At 38.1% G+C, this 22,726-nt stretch overlaps 1 protein-coding gene across 1 annotated transcript; it reads right to left on the bottom strand.

The window, feature by feature from the left end:
* Positions 1-2,982: 2,982 nt before the first annotated feature.
* LOC131009576 (uncharacterized) lies at positions 2,983-6,803 on the bottom strand. The gene is made up of 2 exons (XM_057936992.1): positions 5,781-6,803; positions 2,983-5,712 (listed from the first exon to the last, which is right to left on the bottom strand). The coding sequence occupies exons 1-2, from the start codon at positions 6,801-6,803 to the stop codon at positions 2,983-2,985; spliced, it is 3,753 nt and encodes a 1,250-aa protein (XP_057792975.1).
* Positions 6,804-22,726: the final 15,923 nt, after the last annotated feature.

A 22,726-nucleotide genomic window follows, 5' to 3' on the forward strand; every position in this document is an offset into this window, starting at 1 on the left:
TTAGTGTGTTAAGTGTGTAGGTAATAAAGTAGAAAAGTGATTAGGTAATTAGACTTGTTTTTTTAATGCATTTATTAGATTAACTTAAGCACAATTAAGACCCCCTATTTTTTTCTAATTATTACCCAAAAAGGAAACGTGTCAAGATTCATGGGACGATCCAAAAAGGAAAAAGATTCGTTGGACGGAGGGAGTATATTTTTAAAAAGAGTAGTGATAAATTTACATAATATGTATATACATAATTGGGGTAAATTTGTCAATTTGTAATCTAATTAAAAAATCGATAATTAATGCAATTAGCAGTTTACATAACTAGCCTTAGCAATAATTAAGGAAAAGATATATTGAAATTTTGAAATTTGATTTTATAATATTCTCCTAATAACAGAAGATTCTTCTTTTTTATATATATAATTAACCTTACGTATTTTTTTTACGATTTTTGATGGAACATTACATTAACAAATCCAAATATTTTATTATTTAAAACTTAATTAACAAACAAATTAATCAATATAAACATGAATAATCAAATTAGTTCAGCAAGTGATACGGAGCCACCTTTGGGCCTCCTATTTTTTTTTTAATTTTTTTTTTAAATTTTAGTAATGTTATTTTATTATATATACAGTATATATAAGTGCAAAAAGTAGGAGGATTTGTTGTTAAAAAATTCCACATAAAATTTATATGTATTTCAGATTTTTTTTAATGGGAAAATTGCACCTAAATACACAAACTTTGCCAAAAATCCATATTTGACACGAAGTTAGGATTTTACATTTTAATACACCAACTTTCGTTGTTGTCCAAATTTGACACGACTTAATTCTTAAAAATTCAAAAAACAACCCATTTTTGTAAATAATTATACAAAGACCCACTTATGTTATAATTTGGGACATTTAAACCAAAACAAGATATTTCCTTATGATGTTTTCTTTTAAACCATTTTAGGAGCGGATCAAAGATTAAAATAAAACATCATAAGGAAATATCTTGTTTTGGTTTAAATGTCCCAAATAATAACATAAGTGGGTCTTTGTATAATTATTTACAAAAAGGGGTTGTTTTTTGAATTTTTAAGAATTAAGTCGTGTCAAATTTGTACAACAACTAAAGTTGGTGTATTAAAATGTAAAATCCAAACTTCGCGTTAAATATGGATTTTTGGCAAAGTTTGTGTATTTTCACGCAATTATCCCTTTTTTAATCTATATTTATATGTAATAATTTTATATTTCAAATATTATTTTTGAAAAAATTCACATATACTTCAATTTGAATTTTTAAAATAAATAAAGTAATCCACATCAATTACTCAATAAAGAACTTGACTCTGAAAAACATAAATTTTTTATTTTATATAAAATGTAATGATAACTATTGTTATTAAACAATTTAAATATTTTATAAACAATATTCAGATAAATACAAAAAAATTATATTTAAATGTTAACCAGATATAATACTTAGGTGTTATATTTATACGTTCAATGTTTACGTGACTTCAAATCACTTAGTTTTTATGAAAAATATGTACTGTAAAGATTTTCATAATGGCATAACATAGTTGAGTTATGATTTTTTTCTTTCTAAAGTATCATTTTTAATTTTTCTCCTATATGAAGAAAACCATTTTTTTCATAAATAATAGAAGAAACACATCATTAATGTTGAAGGGGATGAGTAAAAACATGTTCAAATTAAAATATGTCCTTTTAAAAAAATTGAACTAATCGTGCATAAAATTATTTTTTCTAAGCTCATTACTTAACTATGTTTTCTTATTAGTGAAGTTTAAATTGGCCAGTAGGAAAACAAATCATATTATTACAACTTTTAAAAATACTAATAAAAAATAAAGTAAGTGTTATATACCGAAAAATGAACTCCAACAAAATTAGAATAAAATATTTAGATTAATTTAAGTGTTATCCTGAAACATACTTATTTAATTACGTATATAATTTTAATTTTTTCCTAAAAAATCAAATTTTATAAAATTTAATTGAATATAATTTTGAATATGTAAACATATATTTATCATTATCTGTGAAATATAAAAATTATTTGATAATGACGATTAATACAAATTTTACTATTAAATATTATTTTTTTAAAATCTAAAGATTTATAAAATGAACCAATATAAACACACAAAACTCAATATCTAATTATTTTTCTTTTGAAAAACACAAAAATCAAAAGTACATAAAAATATAGAAAAAACAATAAAATTTATAAATAACGATTTTACTATTGTTCTCATAACAAAAATGTACAGCGATACATGTTAACTATCCAAATATATCTATATATATAAATATAATTTATCAAAATAATTGATTATCCGTCTCAATGGAGACTCGAAAATTACATATCAAATATTTTATTAACTAAAGTGCACGATTTTTAGGAAAGAAAAAAAAGATAAGAAAAAGAAAAGGGAAAAAAATTGGTTAAATGAAAAGAAAGAGAGTATTGATTTGATGAAATTGCGATTGATATATAAAAAAAAAAAAAAAAAAGAAAAACGGACCCTTGAGAGCACAAAGAAGCAAACTAAGGGCCGGGCCTCATTAAAACCTTATAGAAAGGAAAAAGAGTGCCCGTAACACCAGAAAAGGCAAAAAGAAGGCCGGAGATCGGCAAGGGTACTTCAAGGACGCCGGCCTAACCATTGCCCCCAAGCACCCCGGTCTCTCCTTAGCCCCGAAAACCAAAAAGCACCAAAAGGCCATGCAAAAAGGAACCCAAAGCCTCTGCTCCAACATGCACAGCCCAGCACCATCCTCGCAACTCCCACGCAGCAAGCATCCAAGCCCACGAGACAACCCCTGCGCAGTCAACACAACCGCCCCACCCACGAAAGAAACAGCAACAGCAACCTGGCGCCACGCAGCTCGCGCGCTGCCAGGGCAGATCCCCAACCCACACACGCACAGCGACAGCAGCGACCTGATCAGGAACAGCATGCTACTTGATTCGGACGTAGCTGTGACAGGCCATATCCCTAGCCGAAGCATGCTTGATCTCATCTATACCATAGGGCCACCACCCTTCCTCCCTATTATGATTTGCCATTAAATCCGCCACCACATTACCCTCCCGGAAAATATGAGTAACTTGCAATTGAAAAGAATGAAGTAACCTAAGAGTGCGCTTCCAATGAGCCACAAAACGCCAGGGCACTTCCTCGGATTTACGATCCAAAAGATTAACCACATATGTAGAGTCAGCTTCAATCCACAGCTTCAACCAACCTCGTTCATGCGCAATGGAAATGGCCGAGATCACAGCGAGAAGCTCAGCTTCAAAAGCGAAGCCCTGCCCCCCCTTCTCATGAAAGCAGCCGCGAACCTGTCCCCAGCTGTCACGGAACACACCTCCTGCGCAAATCAACCCAGGGGTCCCAAGAGCAGACCCGTCAGTATTAACCTTCATCCAATCGCCAAAGGGGGGCCACCAGTAGACGTTTACCAACTCCGGAGGTGGGGCGATCCGAGATCGAACACCAATGGCACGAGTAATAACATAATCTTGCCAAGCACTTGAAGCATGACCCAGCCGGGTGAAGTGAGCTTCCATTTCTTTGAAATAAACCTTAATAAATTTCAGAATACCAGGTCCATGAAAACAGCCGTCATCAAACACAATCTTGTTCCGGTCTTGCCAAATCTTCCACACCAGCGTCACGATCCCCGCCTTCCAAAAACTAGTAATTTGTGGACTAAAACTCAGGTTCCAAGCATCCACTAAAAAAGAATGGAGATCCACACTCTCAATAAGGTAATCCACGCCAAACCAAGCAAGAAAGGAGCTCCAAATTTCTTTCACCCGACCACAAGCCCAGAAAATGTGATCAATAGACTCCGCATCCCGCCGACAAATATAACAGAAATTAGGCATGATTAAGCCACGACGAATGAGATTGTCAAGCGACGGCAAACGCCGATGAATAATTCTCCAGCAAGTAATGGATCTTCTAACTGGAATATATCTCTCCCAAAGCCAACGTCCCCAAGAGACTTTCGGGAAATTATGACCATGCTCTTTGAAAGCCAAGGCAGCAGACACCTCACCTTTCAACGAATGTTTCCAGTATCTCACGTCTCCCTCTAACCCAATAGGGAGCGTACAAATATCACGAACAATATCCGGGTAACGATCTACAAAACTGGCGGCAAAGTGCCACACGCCGTCATAAAAATAATCCGCCACCGAAAACTTGAGCAGATCATGTATGTAGTGGGGAACGCCAAGCCTATCAACAAGCTTATAACCAAGCCAATTGTCCGTCCAGAAGTACGTTGAGTCTCCTTTTCCGATGTAAGAGTAAGAGTCCCTGACGAGACTAGGAACCTCTTGCCTAAGCCCGAGCCAAACCGAGGACGCAGCCACATTCGCTTTGGCATTACCAAACCCATCCAAGTAACGGCTGCGCATAATCCTATGCGCCCAATCTTGCCCTTTTATAACTTTCCAGGCCACCTTCATAAGAAACGACTTGTTCATCGTAACAAAGGAGCGAATGCCCAATCCACCTTCCTCTTTCAACGTACAGCAACGACTCCAATTCACCGTACAAGTTCCACTTTTATCCACTCTACCAGTCCAGATGAAGTTTCTGCATTTCCTATCCAGATCCAAAAGGAGAGATTTAGGCCAACGGAAGACCATCATCGAATGTACAATCGAGCTCTGAATGACCGACTTCACCAGGCACAACCTGCCCGCCATTGACAATTGAAGCCCCTGCCAGTTGTCGAACTTGCTAACGATCTTATCTTTGATACTCATAAAGTAACAAGCTTTAGGTCTTCCCACGAATAAGGGAGCACCGAGATAAGTAACCGGGAGACAACCACGAGTAAACTGTAATTCCCTCTGAATCGACCCGCCCATCTGTCTAGAGACACCCGGTCCAAGAAATAAACTCGACTTTTCATGGTTACAAAGTTGCCCAGATATTTCGCCATAGTAGTGCAAGATCTCCTCAATTTTCTTTGCATTGCGAACTGAAGCTTTGCAAAAAATGATAATATCATCCGCATACAGAAGATGAGTAGGAAAATTAGTAGCGCGACTGAACCCCATCGGAGCTAAGTGACCCGAACTCACACAGTTCGTAATGAGATGGCTTAAAACATCCTCAGCAATCCCGAACAAAATAGGAGATAGGGGGTCTCCTTGTCTAACACCACGCGAACAGCTAAAGTACCCACTTAACTGGCCATTATATAAGATCGAAATTCTCGCCGAGTGAAAGATAATAGAGATCCAATTAACAAACTTCTCATGGAACCCGAAAACCCGAAGAGCCTGAAGAATGAAACTCCAGCTCATAGTATCAAAGGCTTTCCGAATATCAATTTTACATGCCATGTTGGAGCCTTTGTTAACCCTTTTCATACAATTGAACCCTTCCGATCCCAGCATAATACAATCATGAATCGAACGCCCAGTAATAAACCCAAATTGGTTATTCGAGACACACCCGGCAGCCACTCCACTCAGCCTAGAAGCGAGGATCTTAGAGATAATTTTGAAGAAAAAATTGGATAATATGATCGGCCGAAGATCAGCAACAGTAACCACCTCCTCTTTTTTGGGGATAAGAATTAAAGTACTGGCGTTGCACCCGTTCGGCAGATAAGACTTCCGAAAAAAGGCACGCACCGCAGTAACGACGTCCCTCTTCACAATCTGCCAACAAGAGCGAAAGAAAACCCCCGTGAACCCATCCGGACCCGGAGCGCTCGAAGGCTCCATACCATGAACCGCAGCAGAGATTTCGGTCCAATGATATGTCTCTCAATGCAGCCCGAATCCGTAGTAACAATACCATCAATCTTCAAATGACCAATATTTAGACGATGCTTTTTAAACTTGATCATGTTATGAAAGAAAGAAGAGTTCCGGTCACCATCATGAAGCCACGAAATCCTACTTTTTTGACGAAGAAAATCGTCCTTACGAGCAAGAATGATATTAAGCTTAGCTTGGGCAGCTATCTCTTCATTAAAAAGTTCATCAGTATAACCCGAAACCGAAATATTCTCCTGAACCGCAGCTAAATTATTCCCCAGCTCGCGTATCGCAACATCCACATTACCAAAAACCTCCTTGTTCCAGGACTTAAGAGCCGTACGAAGCCTCCTAAGCTTAGCCATCACACGGAAAATGGGACACGACGTCGCCATCTGCTGCCCCCAGGAATGCTCCACCATCGCGAAGAAACTGCTGTGAGTTGTCCACATGGACAGAAAGCGAAAATTGTTACCCCGTCTCACAGCCGAGCCAATACATTGAAAGACAAGCGGCGAATGATCCGAAGTAATCCGCGGCAGGGCGTGAGTATTAATGGAGGCCCAATTCTGCGCAAAAGAGTCAGAGACAAGCGTTCTATCCAACAGAGACTCCACATGCGTGGGGAGAAAACGACGACCAGACCATGTGAACTTGAGACCAGAGGTAGGCGACTCAATAAAACGAGTGGCTTGAATAAACTCACAGAACTCCCTACAAGCCTGACGATTAGGACTAACCAAGCTGTAACGCTCATGCGCCCCTTTTACAGCATTAAAATCCCCCATGAACAAGGTAGCTCCATCAGAATGATGAAGAAGGTCAATCCAAAGTTGCCGACGTTCAATCAGACAATTAGAACCATGAACAACCGCAATACGGAAAGAAGAGGCATTCCAAACGCAATCAACAATAACCGTTTGATTCGACGACCAGACCACATTTGTAACCACAGACGGGTGAGCTAGAAACCAGATGTTAGAGCACATCTGTTGCCGAGAATTCTGATGTCGGCCAATCATATTGATAGAAGTTCAATAATTAGTGGGGACTTTGCTGAAATCAACTTTTGGTTCCACAATACCAATAATAATAGGATTAAAGGAACGAGAATGTTCCTTTAAGATCCGTCTAGATTCATCCGTAAGCCCACGGACGTTCCAGACAATAATATTCATATTAGACAGAAGAGAGACGTTGAGCCTCTTCCCGCTCAACTTCCGCCGCCCAACTCTTGTTAGCCATATTCTCCATAGCATTAATACTTGGATTATCATTCGAACCAATAACAAAGTCCCGTATTTGTTGCCCAGTATCGGTTTGCTTCCTGAGACGTCCCTTAATGCTATCAGCCTTAATCCCTCTGTTCATTTGCTCTTGCTTAGTTGGTCTTCCCCTCCCTCTCTTAACAGTAACAGGTGGCTGCTCCATGGGTTCATTAGCTAGCGCAAGAATTTGCTCCAAACGCTGGGCTTTTCTTGCATTTTCCAAATCAATATTGTCACTATGTTGCGACGGAACCTCCACCTCCACCGTATCATCCTTCCCATCAAACTCCTCCTGCTCAGAATCACCGCTCTCTGAAGCTTCCTGGATGATTACCGTATCCAAAACAGAATTCTGCACTGGCTTTAAGCAAGCCTGAAGCTGATTAGGTCCCGACATCATACCCACATTCTCCACTTCCTCTGTTCCCAACACCTCAAAAGTATTTTCCATGGGTAAATCTTCACTCCGATTCAGCGAAGGAAGCACCGTCGACTGCTCAGCACTAGTATTTAAGTTTGTGGTATTCGGATTACCAACCTTCTTCCAAGCTTTGTCTCCAACCACATGAGGCTGAACCTGTTGCGCATTAGCCCGAGTGTCTTTGTTAACCTCCTTAGCAGTGGCCTTACGACACTTATCCATCGAATGACCAGTGATCTTACAACGAGAGCAATAATAAGGCAAGTTCTCATAAGAAAACTCAACAAAAAAAGAAGTCGAACCGCTGTCAATGAGAAGGGTAGTTGGAAGAGTTTTCGACATATCCAATTCAATGAGGAGCCGAGCATATTGACCAAAATCTCTCCTAATAGAAGCTCCATCAATTTTTAAAGGATGTCCAACGTAACGTCCTATACCAGCAAGAATTTCTGCATGCCAGTATTCGATAGGCAAATAATGGATACGCACCCAGACATTTGCAAGAGCCGAATGCTCTTTGAAAGGATCAAAATTTTTAGTCCAATCCCGGAGACGAATATGACCTGACCCCAGTTCCCAAACATGCTTGACTTTCACTTTCATCTTGTCTTCAGCAGAGTTAAAAACCATAGTATAATATCCTTTCCCCAGAGGGATGATACGCCAATCTTTATCAGTTCTCCAAATCTTTTGCAGTTCCGCCTTAACTAACATCGCAGGCTTAGGTTTTTCCCCCTTTTTTAGTAGGAGTCGCCCAATCAAAGCATGGGCAAATTCGGTGGCAACCTCCTTCTCATAAAGGTCTTGTGGAACTTTAAACGAGAAGTGCTCTCCCTCCTTCGTTGGACGATAGTTATGGAAGCAATGGGCAGCAACATCCGGCCTGCGCGGTGGCCGGTTCATCATAATATCCGCATAAGAAAGAGTATTCGCCTGACTCTTGGTGAGCGTCCCATTAGGGTTACCATTATCCTGGTGAGCAATGTTTTCATCAGGGCTTGCCTGGGCTAAAATCGAACCATCATCTTTCGATTCCTTTCCAGAAACGTGAGCAGACTTGGACGGAGAAACAAAGTTGTTAGGAGTCGGATCCTTTCCATAATCGCGAGCAGACTTGGGCGGCGAAACAAAGTTGTTAGAAATCGGAGGCAAGAGTAGAGCGCCCCGATCAGAAGAGCCTGGCTGATTCCGACCACCGGACTCCATGAACGACGGCAAACTACCAAAACTTTCTGCTAGGGTTAGGGTTTTCGGCTAAACTTGGGAGCGGCATGCTTCTCATGATCTAATGTATAATGTATAGAGTATTGATTTGATTTATATTGTAAACTTCACATTATACATTTTTTCAAAAGAGAATATGCATTCAAATAGCTATATTGAGAAATGAAGTTGAATTGTCGGTCACCCATCTAAAAAACATAATTTATGACCATTTTTATAATTTTGGTCCAAAATATCATTGACCCCGCAGATCCTTGTCACAGCCCGCAATCCCTAAGGATGGTTTAACCGGGGTTATGACTCGGGAAGGGGATTTAAGAAGCGGGGAAAGAAAGGGGCATTTACTTAACAATCAAACATTTTACGAAAAGAGACAATTATTATATAACACTAGGATCATAACTGATCACTTGGGCAAAAACAAGACATTCGTTCAGGAAGGCCCGTCAAAGTGGATTAACCAACAAAAGAGTATCATACTTAAAATAAAAACCTTAACATAATCAGAATATCTTGCAGCGGAAATACGTGTGAGTTATACATATGAAGATGTATACTCAAGGTTACATTATTGTTCTATGTCAAAAGGTACATCCGCTCAACTCCACTCCATTCCATCACCCCGCTCAACCTGCACATTAGGGAAAACAACATGCAGGGCTGAGTAAAAATACTCAGTGAACATATGCCGGAAACATAACATTTTATATAATTTATTGTACTGCCAACAGTAACACACAGGGTTTTACTTGAAGGACCCGTGCTTACTAAACATTTTCTTTCATTTCATAAAGTTGGATGCGCATCCCATTTTCAGTCTATATGATCCATATCTGTTCCTTTTACGCGCCGGGAAGGAGGCCTCCTTCCACGGACGCCAAGACCGGTCGCAAGCGACACACAGTCTCCATGAGTGTACACGTTAACCCTTACTAGCAAACCTTCGTCTAGCGTAGGGTCCGAATTCGATTTCCTTTATAGTTGGCGAACCAACACAGATAGGATACATACATAAAACATAAACATTTTTGGCAGACAATCATTTCATAAACATTTACCTTTCCTTTCATAAGAACCATTCATCAATTAATCATTTCCATAAACATTTCATTTCATAATAATCATTCATCATTTGAAATATCACAGTTATATCATTTCATTTCGTATAAGAGGCCTGTGTGCAGGGGATCTCTATATACGTGTTTTAAGAAAGCCCACCTCATTCCGTTCCCACTAGGGGCGTAGAGTTACCTCATTCTTTAGCTTTCACTTCCCGTCTGGACCTTTATTGACGAAGAGTCGATAAGTTCGAGAAGAAAGTCGTGTAAGAAAGGAAGATAGGTCTCTAAACTAAACTATCTCCTTTAATGATTTTAGGGTTCTAGCATCCATATTAATCTTATCTCGTTCAAAACCTTAAACACAAAACATTTATCATATAACTAGCATTTAGGTTCGAAACTATTTATTCGAACATCAACATGCGCATCAATCCTAACTCGTTCTACTCACGCCATCAAGTCAAATATTCCGTCATTTAAAAACAAATCATATAATAACATCTAGACAAATTATATCATCATAGATCATGCTTTCTCATCATAAAACAATTTAATCTTTTTCAAATAATCCATATTAATAAGTCATTTGAAAAGAATTCAACAATTAAGAGTTTAACTCAAAAATATTTTATTTTAAAGACCGCTTATAAATAATTGAAATAAAAGGACTCCATTTAAATAATTAATTTAAAGGTTAATATATAATTAAATTAATCAAGCTCAATTTAAATTAATAATTAAGAGCTCAAATAATTTAAATGGATATAAGCCCAAATTAATTAGATAAATTAGATCCATTCAATTTATTTAATAAAGGCCCAAGCAATTAATTTAAAATAGGCCCAAGTCCATTAAATAAAAGTCTATCAGATTTTTGGTAAAAGGGCCGAGCCCAAATTCTTTAATAAGAGAAGCCCATCAACTTAAATAAAAGCCCAAGCCCACTTTTAATTCTAAACCTAATTAAAACACACACTAAACACACTCAAACACACACATCAGCCTCCTTCCCCAACACTCTCTCTCTCTCTCGGACGAATTGTCCTCCGCCGCCGCTGCCGTTCAACGGCGCCGTCGCCGCCGGCGAGCGGCTCAGCTCTCCCTCTCTGGGCATCCCGTCTCTCTGAACCCTCTCTCTCATTCCTCTCTCAATCGTTCATCTCTCTCTCTCTCTCTAGATTGCCGAGACAAGGCGGCAGACGCAACCACCGCGGTGCGCCACCGCTGTCCCTGTTCTCCCTTTCCCTCTCTCGGCCTCCGGCGAAGCAACCACCGCGGTGCCGCCGCCGTGAACCAGGTAAAACCTAACTCCCTCTCTACTTTCCTCATCTTCTTCCCCCTTTTAAATTAAAACTGAAAACTCCTCTCTCTCTCTTCCGATTTGGCTGAATCGGAGCAACGGCGACGTCACGGCTATCACGTTACCGCCGCCGCCGACGACGACGAGCCACAATGGCTCCGCCGCCGACCGCCGTCTGAAAACAGGTAACCCTAATTTCCTTTCTCTCCTTTCCATTTTCTCCCACCACCTTCTTCATTTAAAAAAAAATCTGAAATCCTTCCTCTCTTTCTCTCTTGGCAGAACAGAGACCACCCTGTGGCTCCGCCGCCGGCAGCCGCAGCGGCTGCCGCCCCCTGATTCCATCACTCACGTATGCAGAACACGGCTCAGCCCCAAATTCAGTCATAGCATAGATGATTTGAGCAAAATTCATACATAGTCAGGAAGTAATTATCTCTATATGTCCATGTAAAAAGTCAAGATCTTTAATTGTTCTTCAATTAACCACACTGCATATAAACACCTCACTTGTAAATTCAGCCTTTCGAACATCAATGTTTAAAACGAGTTTATACACAAGTTGTATGCACATAAAGAGGAATATGAGCAGTTGTATGCGTTGGTGGTTCTTTTGGAGTTATGAACTTGATACAAGAAATGGAGTATTTCGATTTAGAAAGTAACCTTGAATTGGTAGATAATGATTTACTGTTTCTGCATAACAAGCATGAATAATAGGATATCAGAAGGTGCTCTGTAAATGACAAAGAAATGAGATGGAAAAATACTTGTAATAATTACCATGAAGTTTGGTTGGAGGAATGAACGTAGGAGACGGTGAGTATGAAAAACAATGGTGAAAGTGGCTGTGATTTTAAAGAAAAATGGGGTGGCTTGGATGGATGAGGATCGTGTGAACATGGAATTTCTTCAGCATACTTTGTATGACTGAAGAACTTTTTTCAGCATGCGTAGTAAATTCTTCAGCATGCTTAGGATTCAGCATGCTTAGGATTATTCAAATTTAATCATTAAAATATCTAAGAGATTAATATATTAATTATATGGTTCCAAACTCATTTAAATACTGCTGAAATAAGATTTTATTAAAAATAAAAGAAACAACAACGGAGAACCAAAAACCCTTGAAAGCACAAGGCTGCAGACTAAGGGCCGAGCCTCGTTAAAACCTCATAACAGATGAGGAAAAAGAGTACTCGTCAAGGACCAAGGTTGACAGAGCTGAGTTAGGAGGTCTCAAGGATTCCGGCCGAACCATTACCCTTAGGCCTCCCGGCTCGCAACCGATCCAAACAAAAGAAAAGAAGACCCAAAAATCAAGCGAAACGAGTAAAATAGGGAATAGAAACATCCTCCTTGACAAAATCATGTAAACCAGCAATGGCATGAGGCCAAAAACCCTCCTCCGAAGCTTGAGAAGCCAAAAAATCCGCCGATCTGTTGCCCTCACGAAAAATGTGAGAAATGCGCCACGTGAAAGTATGGAGTTTGGAGAGAGCAAGCTGCCACCTAGGCTTGAATCTCCAAGGAACCGTCTCAGAGAGCGACTGAAGAAGCTGAACCACGTAAGTAGAATCCGACTCAAACCAAACTCTCTCCCATTTGGCACGATGCGCAGATTCAATCGCAATAATAATAGCTAAAAGTTCTGCTTCGAACGCAACCCCCTGGCCGCCTGAGAAATGATAACAACCAAGAACGTCATTGAAGGCATTCCTAAAGACGCCCCCCGCATGAATCCTCCCTTCACGGACCGAGCCATCAGTATTAACTTTAATCCAAGACGGCGGGGGAAGGTGCCAAGCAACGTAAATAAAGGAGAAAGGCTTCCTTGGTTGTCCAGCGATGGAAAGATTCTTAAGAATGAGAAGATCGGAAACCGAGTTGTCCATAGAGCCAAGGACGAAATTGTTGGCAGATTCACAAAGAAAAACCCGGACCTGCTTGAGAATCAAGTGGCGCGAAGGTGCTAAATTTTTATGTATGACGTTGTTGCGGTGAGACCAGAGACTCCAGAGGAGAGAGACCACCCCAACTTTCCACAAATTGCCCACTTGTTTGCTATTTTTCTGGTGGATAGAGAAGCGAATCATGCTGCCCACGTCCAACGGCAAAGTTTGCTCAATCAAAAACCAACGAAGGACATCCGCCCAAATAGAAGCCGAGAAGGAGCAGTTCAACAGAACGTGATCCATCGTCTCTTCCGCTGCCAAGCATAAAGGGCAACGGTTAGGCCCCTGAAAACCAAGGAGGCGATTCATATCAAAGGTAGGGAGCTTGCCAACAATCGTGCGCCAGACAAAGAGAGATCGCCGAGCGGGGATAAAAGGGGCCCAAATCCAGGAACCCCAGTCGACCTTAGGGAACTGTGGTCGTAAGTGACCAAAGGCCGAAGTAGCAGTAATGTTCCCGAAACCCGAGTGTATCCAGGATCTGTCGTCCGCCAATCCAGGAATGGGGGTAGATATGATGTCGAGAGCAATGCGTGGGAAAGACTGAATAAAACTAGAAGTGAGGTGCCACTTATTATCAAAGTAGAAGTCTGAAATCTTCTGAGAGAAATAGGTTGTCATGAACTCCGGAATATGAAGTTTGTCGATCAGCCGATACCCGAGCCAATTATCTCTCCAAAAATAAATTGTATCTCCAGTACCAATCGTGCAGAAGGTATTCGAAACAATCTCCCGAATCGTCCTTCTAACACCAGTCCAAATCGATGAACTCGCCCATTGGGAAGCCCAATCCATGGTCTGAGTGAGATATTTCTGACGAAGCAGTCGATAGCCGAAGCTGTTCATGTTTATAATATACCAACCCAGCCGAAACATGAAACTATTATTGATGTCAGAGAAAGATTTGACTCCAATGCCGCCATGTTCCTTCAGAGCACGAGCTCTGATCCAACTCACAGAAAAAGAAGGTTTCTTCAGAGTACTCCCAGTCCAGATGAACGATCTACAAGCTCTGTCAAGAGCATGCAGAAGTTTCGCTGGCCATTTATAAACAAGCATGCTATGTACCGCAGCACTGTTGATAACAGAAGAAACTAAGCAGATCCTGCCCGCCATAGAAAGTTGACCACCTTGCCACCTAGGGAAATGAGCAAGAATCCGATCATAGATAGGTCGAAGTTTAGCAGCAGAAGCTCGACCCGAGAAAATAGGCACTCCCAAGTAAGTGAAAGGCATGGAGCCAATGTTGAAGTCCAAAATCCGTTGAAGCCGAGAGCGTCGCCCAGGAGACACCCCTTTTCCGAAGTAAAGAGTAGACTTTTGCTTGTTGCAATATTGACCAGAGACCGTGGCATAGAGCTGAATAATCGAGTCAATCATAATGCAATTACGCTTGGAGGCCTGACAGAACAGGAGCACATCATCAGCGTAAAGCAGATGAGAAGGGAATCTCAAAGATCTCGAGAAACGCATGCCGTCAATTAAACCCCGATTACCAGCATCCAGAAAAATACGGCTAAGAACATCTTCCGCCAAGGCAAAAAGAATGGGAGACAAAGGATCTCCTTGTCTTACTCCCCGACCGCATTCGAAATATCCATAGAGAGCACCGTTGAACCGAATAGAGATGCGAGCCGAGCTGAGAATAGTTTTGATCCAAGAGCAAAAAATATTGGGGAAGCCAAACTGTTGAAGCACGAACAGAAGAAAATCCCATCTAAGCGTATCAAAGGCCTTATGAATGTCGACTTTAAGAGCCATGTTTTTGCCGTGTAAAGACCTCTCCATGCAGTTCGCCCCTTCTGAGGCAAGAGTGATACACTCATGAATAGAACGTCCCAAAATAAACCCAAATTGATTTTTGGAGACGATGTTGGCGGCAGTAGCATTCAACCGGATTGCCAGAATCTTGGCAATAACTTTGTAAAAGAAATTGCCAAGAACGATGGGCCGATAATCAGATATAACCTTGGCATTAACTTTCTTGGGAAGAAGGCTCAGAGTATTGGAATTGAGACCCGAAGGGAGATAATGATGAGTGAAGAATCTTCTGATTGCGGAAGTGAAATCATGCTCAATAATTTCCCAAGCGGAACGATAGAAAGTACCTCCAAAGCCATCCGGGCCGGGAGCGCTATCTTTGTCCATAGCAAAGACCACCGCTTTGATCTCTGTCACAGTCGGACAAGTAACCAAAGCCGATTTCTGATCCAAATTGAGGCTACTGGTGATATAATTACTAATCCACGAAAGATCGCCCCCAGGATTGAAATTCGCCGCAAAAAGAGATTTATAAAAGTTTTCCACATGAGACGCCAAAATGTTATGATCTTCAACCAGGACGTCGTTAATCTCAAGATGCTTGATAGTATGGCTAGCGCGCTTCATTCTCACCATGTTATGATAAAACTGAGTATTTCGATCTCCATCCTGGAGCCATCGAATTCTACTTTTCTGGCGAAGTAGGTCCTCTTGCCGAGAGAGCATGACCGAGATAGAGGCTTCAAGCTCAACTTCTTGATCAAAGAGCGCCTCAGAATAGCCAACATTATCGATATTTGCCTGAAGAGAAGAGAGCTTATTATAGAGCTCCTCAAGCGAAGTGTTGAAGTTCCCAAAAGTGGATTTATTCCAAATTTTGAGCTCCTTCCTCAAACGTTTCAACTTGTGCATCATACGCACCATGGGGCAGTTCGAATCAACAACAGGAGCCCAAGAACGCTGAACCATTGGAATAAAATCAGAGTGAGAACTCCACATGTTCAGGAAACGAAAAGGACGGGCGCCAGAGGTATTAGGAGGAGTGGAACATTTAAACAAAATAGGAGCATGGTCAGAGCCAAGACGAGGCAAAACCCGGCTCTCAGTAGAGTGCCATTGCGCAGCAAAATCCTCTGAGAAAAGAGTGCGGTCCAGGACAGACTCAGTAGTCATAGGAAATTTACGCCTGTCTGTCCAAGTAAAAAAAAGCCCAGAGGTGGGAGCTTGAATGAGAGTATGACGATCAATGAAAGCTTGAAAATCTCTACATGAAACACGGCTGGGAAACCGGCGTCCACGCCGCTCATGAGCTCCAAGCACAGCATTAAAGTCCCCAAGAATAACCATTTGAGGGACCATACAAGAAGAGATATCATCCCAAAGAATCCTGCGAGTGATATAATTACAACTTCCGTGAACAATAGCCACTCTGAAAGAATAGCTAGAAAACAAGATGTCAAAAATAACCATCTGCTCCGTGGACATAATCAACGAGCAGGTAACCCCGTTGGCGATGAGAATCCAGATGTTGGAAGCATGAGGGGCGCGATCATTTTGATGGAAAGGAGTCAAATTGATAGAGTTCCAGAAGGAGGCCGGAATATGAAGAAAGTTAGTCTTAGGCTCAATAATGCCTAGAATAATAGGATGATGAACATGACAGTAATTGTGAAGCAAATTACGTGCTGTGTCCGTCATACCACGAATATTCCAAGAGAGAATATTCATTGAGAAAGGTGGATATTTTCGTCCTCCTCTTGAGGATCGTAATCATCATCCACCAAATCACCCCATTTCCGTGAAGAAGCGGCGTCCATACTTTTACCAGCAGCAGAAGAAGTTTGAGAGATAAGAAACTCTGAAATTTGGACGCCTTTATCCACCGCTTCCTTAACCAAAGAGTTAAACTCTGTCGTGGTCCCCTGAAGTTGTCCTACCTGATCCCCAATAGTATCGGCCTGATTGTGCCGAAGACGAATAAGCCTAATTCTTATTGAAGCATAAAATCCATTTGAGCTTGCTTCTAACATAAATTAAATTACTCATGGGCTTAAGTAAACAATCGATAAAAGATTCATATTTAACACTTTAGTGTTAAATTCTCCACAATAAATTAATGGATTCAATATATATTTTGAGTGCATCATCTATTGAAAATAAAAAAAATAAATCATCACATATATAAATTATCAAATTCATATAAGTTCGTATTTTATTAATGGATGCTGAACCCTAATTACCATAATCAATCCTTAAATCAGTAATTAAAAGTATATAATCCTTAATAAAAAGTCGGGTCATTACAATCCTACTCTACCCAGTCCAACCACGTACATGTGATTCTCTCTCCCCCCGCTCTTGGCACAAATTAGTATAATTGTGTCAAATGTACCTAATGAATAACACAATTGGCACGAATTTACCCATTTGTACCAAATGTGTCATCATTCAATCTTCAGTCACATTTGACATAAATGTGCATAATTGTGTCTAGTGTACTTAATGAATGACACAATTGGCCTGAATTTACCCATTTGTACCAACTGTACCATCATAACATGCGAGTCCAACTCGAAGCCCAACCCACACGCAAACCGGAATTCAATCCGCTCTAACTAAGGGCAAAATAGTCCTAAAACGTACAAAATGGTCAAAATTTTTGTTTTCCAGATGGGAGACCAAATATTGAGTTTCAGTGCTCAATATGACCATCTTACAAGTTTACTCTTTTCAAAACTGACATTGAAATAAATTTGAAATTAATTTCAAATTAAAGTCTTGACTTTTTAATATATTATATTAGAATTGAAGGTTTCATCGTATATTATATTTTATATTTTATATTTTTTTTCCTCTTTCTTATGTATCCATGAATTGCATATTTTTATATTTATTTTATTTTTGTTCATCTTTTTATTATTATTTTTTCCTTTCTAAACTTGTGAAATTCGCCCAATTTTAATATATTTGATATCATATCAAATTAAAGATTAAAGTTCACGACAAGAAATTTAATTTGATATATTTTATGTAGATAATGAATTTAAGATTTAAAAATTATATTTGTTTAAAGATTAAAACTTAAAAATATTCTCTTCCCTCTCTCCTTTTTTCTTTAATTAGTCCATTTCTCAATTTATTTATATTTATAATTTTTTGTTTAACTTATTTTGTAATTTTTTTTTACCTTTTCATAATGTCATTTTTTATTATTGCGAATTATTCTTTATTTTTTATTTCTTTTCCTATGTCCAACTGAAATATATTCAACTAAAAGTTATATTTTTATTGTAATTGTAATTTGTTATATGATAATTGAGTTAGTATCTATTTTATATATATATATATATATATATATATATATATATATATATATATATATATATATATATATAGGGTGTGGTTCTAGAGAGAACTACATTATTTGTGAGAACGGGAGAACCATCAAATCTAATGCATCCACTGTAAAAATTAATGCATTTGCTGTTAAAATTAATGCACTAATTTTTTTTTAAAAAAATGCTCCCTTCAGGATTCGAACTCAGGATCTGCATTCATCCAACAAGATGATGCATCCACCGTAGATCTTGATGATCGAATGGCTGAAAATGGTTATCCGGTCTTCTTTTATTTATGGTTCTTTCTTGAACCTCTCCCTATATATATATATATATATATATATATATATATATTGTAGAATACAAATGTTAGTAATAATAAAATTGGTTAAAGAATGATCTAATTTAATTGAGTTAGTATCTATTGTGAAATTTTTTACAGAATATTTTATTTCTTATAATTTTGAAAAAGTGACTGCCTCATACTAATTTGTTAAATGCTTTACAGATTTTTAAACAATGTTTAATTTCCTATAATTCATAAGCTATTTGTGTCGCCTGTTTCCCAAGTTAATTTGTGCGAGTATGTTTTATTAATTTGTGCGACAATGTTTTAATTTGTGTCGCCTGTTTGCAGTAAAAATTAAAATACTAAAAAAAAATAAGTAAAAGAAAGACACAAAAACACCTCCTTCATTGAAGTACTAAAGCTTTATAATTATTTATTATTATAAATTTTATTTATAAAATATATATAAAAAGGAAAGAAATAACGCACGAAAAAATATCATGAAAAAAAAAAAACAAATTTGTGAGAGAATGTTTTAGTTTCAATAGTTTGTTAATTCATGTGATCGAAAAATAAAAGTTTGTTAATTCATATATTTTCTATAGTTTGTCAGCAGATTTAATTTCTCAAAAGATATGCGCTAATTTGATAGAAGCTTAAATGAATTTATATTTCCTAAAATTTACAATGTATAAATGGAATGAAATTATACAATGATATCACTTCCAAAAATATATAATAAGGGCAAATTAGTAATCACATAATTTAATTAATAAAAAACCGGTTTTCTAAAAAAACCGGTCCGGTCCGGTTCAAAATTGGAGGGTATTACGTATATACATATTATGTACGAAAATCTTTTCCCTTTTAAAAAATCTAAAAAGTTGGGAGGCTGTACCCCAGTTGAAAAAGAAAAGTGGCGGAGTATTTAGATTATAAAATCTAGACAATTACATAATGAGATTTTTCTAAAAAATCTTAGGGTGTGATTTGCTTGATTCTATTTGAATTGCGTTTTCCATTTATGGAAATAGATCTACGTTCTTTGTATGTTTATTCTGGTATCATGACTATTACTATATACACATCTATATATATTTTTTAAGAACTGCATGTTTATTGCATTAATTTCACAGCAAAATAGTTATGGTTCAATTGTTGAAATGACGATTACATAAAACTTTATAGTTTCAAACCTACCATCCCTTTTAAGTCAATGCTCTAGCCTCTAGGCAGATTGATCTTAATTAAGTGAACAAAACACAACACAATCACAACAAAAAAATATTGAGGTAATTATAGAAAATAGTTATTTTATTATTGTAAATATGAAATATTTAAATATTTATAAATTTACTCTTTACAAATATGATTTTTAAAATAATCGTGAAAATTACTGTCATTGCAACAATTACACATGCACACCAACAAAAACCGTTTGTGTATTCGTAAAATAGTCATTTTGTACTATTGCATGAATGAACGCATTTTTTGTCCGCGTTTGTGTTATTTGCATATCCATGAGTATTTAATAATCCATGAGTATTTAATAGAGTGATTATTATTAAAATACGGCTATTATTACCGAAAAAAAAGAAAAAAGAAGAGTAAATATATAAAAGTATCCACTTTCATATTGTAAAGATAAAAATTGTCCACTAAGATAAAAATAATAAAAACTGTCCACTTTTTGATTGAAAAGACGGAAATACACTTAACATTAAAAACATAAATATTGACCATTTTTCTCTCATTCTCTCTCTCCTCTTTCTCTCTCTACGCATTCTCTCCCCCATTCTCTTCTCTCTCTCATCTCTTTCTCCACTCTCTCTCTCATATCTCTTTCTCGAGCGACGCTGCGGCGGACCAGGTCAAACAAGGCGGCGAGGCACGGGCAGATGCGGCGGAGGAAGCCACCGTCGGCAGAGCCGGGGGAGGTGGACATCGGCTGGAGGTACGTCCACGCCGCCTGCTTGACGAGCGGTTCCGGATGCAGATATCGGATCCGCCCTGCGTGGAGCTCGGCCGCGGCGAGTTGACCGCCGTTGTCGGGAGGAGGTCCTTCAGCGAGGTCTAGTTGTGAGAATTAGGCTTGATCGACAACAGCTCGAGATCGTCGGAAGACGACGACGTGGTGGCGGAGGACGAGCTGTGGTGGTGGTGGTAGAGGAGATTGAGCTTGGTCGGCGCTACTATGATCGAGGAGGGGATTGAACTCCAGCGGCGGAGCTAGGGGGTTTAATTTGCTGCGGAAACCCTAGATCTGAAGCGCTACTACGATCGTTGGAATGTTTGTTGCTAGGAAATTGTGGTGTCATTTGTAAATAGATTTGATTATTTCGTGATGGCATTTGGATTCAATTTTCCGATGCATTGTATATCCAACGAGCTTGATCCTTGTTTAATTCTCCATTTGTTTTGATTTTTTTAAGTGATGATTTATGAATTTTATTTGAGAGATTGGTTAAAAGAGAAAAATATATTTTTGATAATTAATCATTAATGATCTTAAATTAATAACCAGATCTATAAATTCTCCACAGTTTAATGTTCTTGAATTCACAATCAGATTTATAAATTTACAACTTAATATTCTTGAATTCACAATCATATCTATGAATTCACAATTTAATATTTTTGAATTCACAACTAGATCTATGAATTCACAACCAAAATAAACTCTGGTTGTGAATTAAATTCTGGTTGTGAATTCGACTGATTGTGAATTCACAACCAACATAAATATGGTTGTGAATTTAATTTTGGTTGTGAATTCGACTGGTTGTGAATTCACAACCAAAAAATTCTGGTTGTGAATTAAATTTAGGTTGTGAATTCACAATCGAATTTAATTTTGGTTGTGAATTCGACTGGTTGTGAATTCACAACCAAAAAATTCTGACTGTGAATTAAATTTAGGTTGTGAATTCGCAACCAAAAAATTCTGGTTGTGAATTCACAACCAAAAACTTTTGGTTGTGAATTCACACTGGTTGTGAATTACGGGATTTTAAACTTTTGGTTGTGAATTCACACTGGTTGTGAATTACGGGATTTTTTAAAGGGTTGATGTAAAGTGGACATTTTTTTAATTTTTAATGTGAAGGGTATTTTGGTAACAGTGGACATTTTTTATGTTTTTTATTTTAGTGGACATTTTTTATCTTTACAATATGAAAGTGGCCATTTTAAAAATCCACTCAAAAAAGAACACCTAAAAACCTAAAAGAACCCTTGACAGCACAGAAAAAGCGGACTAAAGGCCGAGCCTCATTAAAACCCCATTTACAGAAAACTCAGAGGAAAAAATCTTAAAGGGAAAAAAGAGTACTCATCTAAGAAAACAAATAAGCCAAAAAATGCAAAACCCAACGGAAATCATTCTGGAGTGGGGAAGCTTCAGAAGCTCCGGCCGAACCATCGCCTCTAAGCAATCCCGGAACCCAAGATGATTAAAGAGACGGAAAAAAACACCAAGATACCACCCCAAAGCCGAAGAGAAAATCGACCAAAGCAGCATCCGGAACAAAAAAAAAAGCAACGCTCAAGATAATTAACATCAACCAAGAGGGCACATCGACGACAAGAGCCGCACCTCCCAAGAGCGAAGCGCAACACTCCCCCCGGCAAAGACAGCTGGGCGCGAAGCCACCAAACAAGCACGATCCTTTCAACCCTAGCCGCTAGCGCACCAGACAACTGAAAAAAGGTTGGAAGGAATATTTAATAGAGTGATACTATCCAACCATTTTATAGTAGAGCCATAAACTAATTAAATAAATAAAATTGATTCACTTAATTTTTGTTTTAAAAAAATAGCTATTTTATTATATTGTCCACATTGTAGATATTTCTTAAAAATAGCTAAAATGCAGAGTAATACAATAAAATAACTAAATTCATTTTTATAAAAATATAGTTATAATATGAATAATACAGTAAAATAATTAATTCTTTTTTTATTTAAAAAAAATGAATGAACCAAGTTTTTTACTATTTGATTAGTTTATGGCTAGTCATAATGAGACTGCATAAATTTATTGATTTTAATAACAAGGACTAATCTTTATATATTATTATCATTATGATTATTTCTTTACCTTTTTTTAGGATATTTTGTACCTTTGTTATAATGAAATAACTACTTTTATTAAACAAAATCTTATTGAAAATTTATTGAGAAACATTTATATTTTTGTCGCCTAAAAAAAAAAACATTTATATTTTTATTTCGTAAAATTTTGAGCTAAATGTTTAGAATTTAGAACAATTGATTCAAATTCCTACTCTGATAG

This window comes from Salvia miltiorrhiza, chromosome 2, assembly GCF_028751815.1.
Source record: "Salvia miltiorrhiza cultivar Shanhuang (shh) chromosome 2, IMPLAD_Smil_shh, whole genome shotgun sequence".
NCBI classification, from domain to species: domain Eukaryota; kingdom Viridiplantae; phylum Streptophyta; class Magnoliopsida; order Lamiales; family Lamiaceae; genus Salvia; species Salvia miltiorrhiza.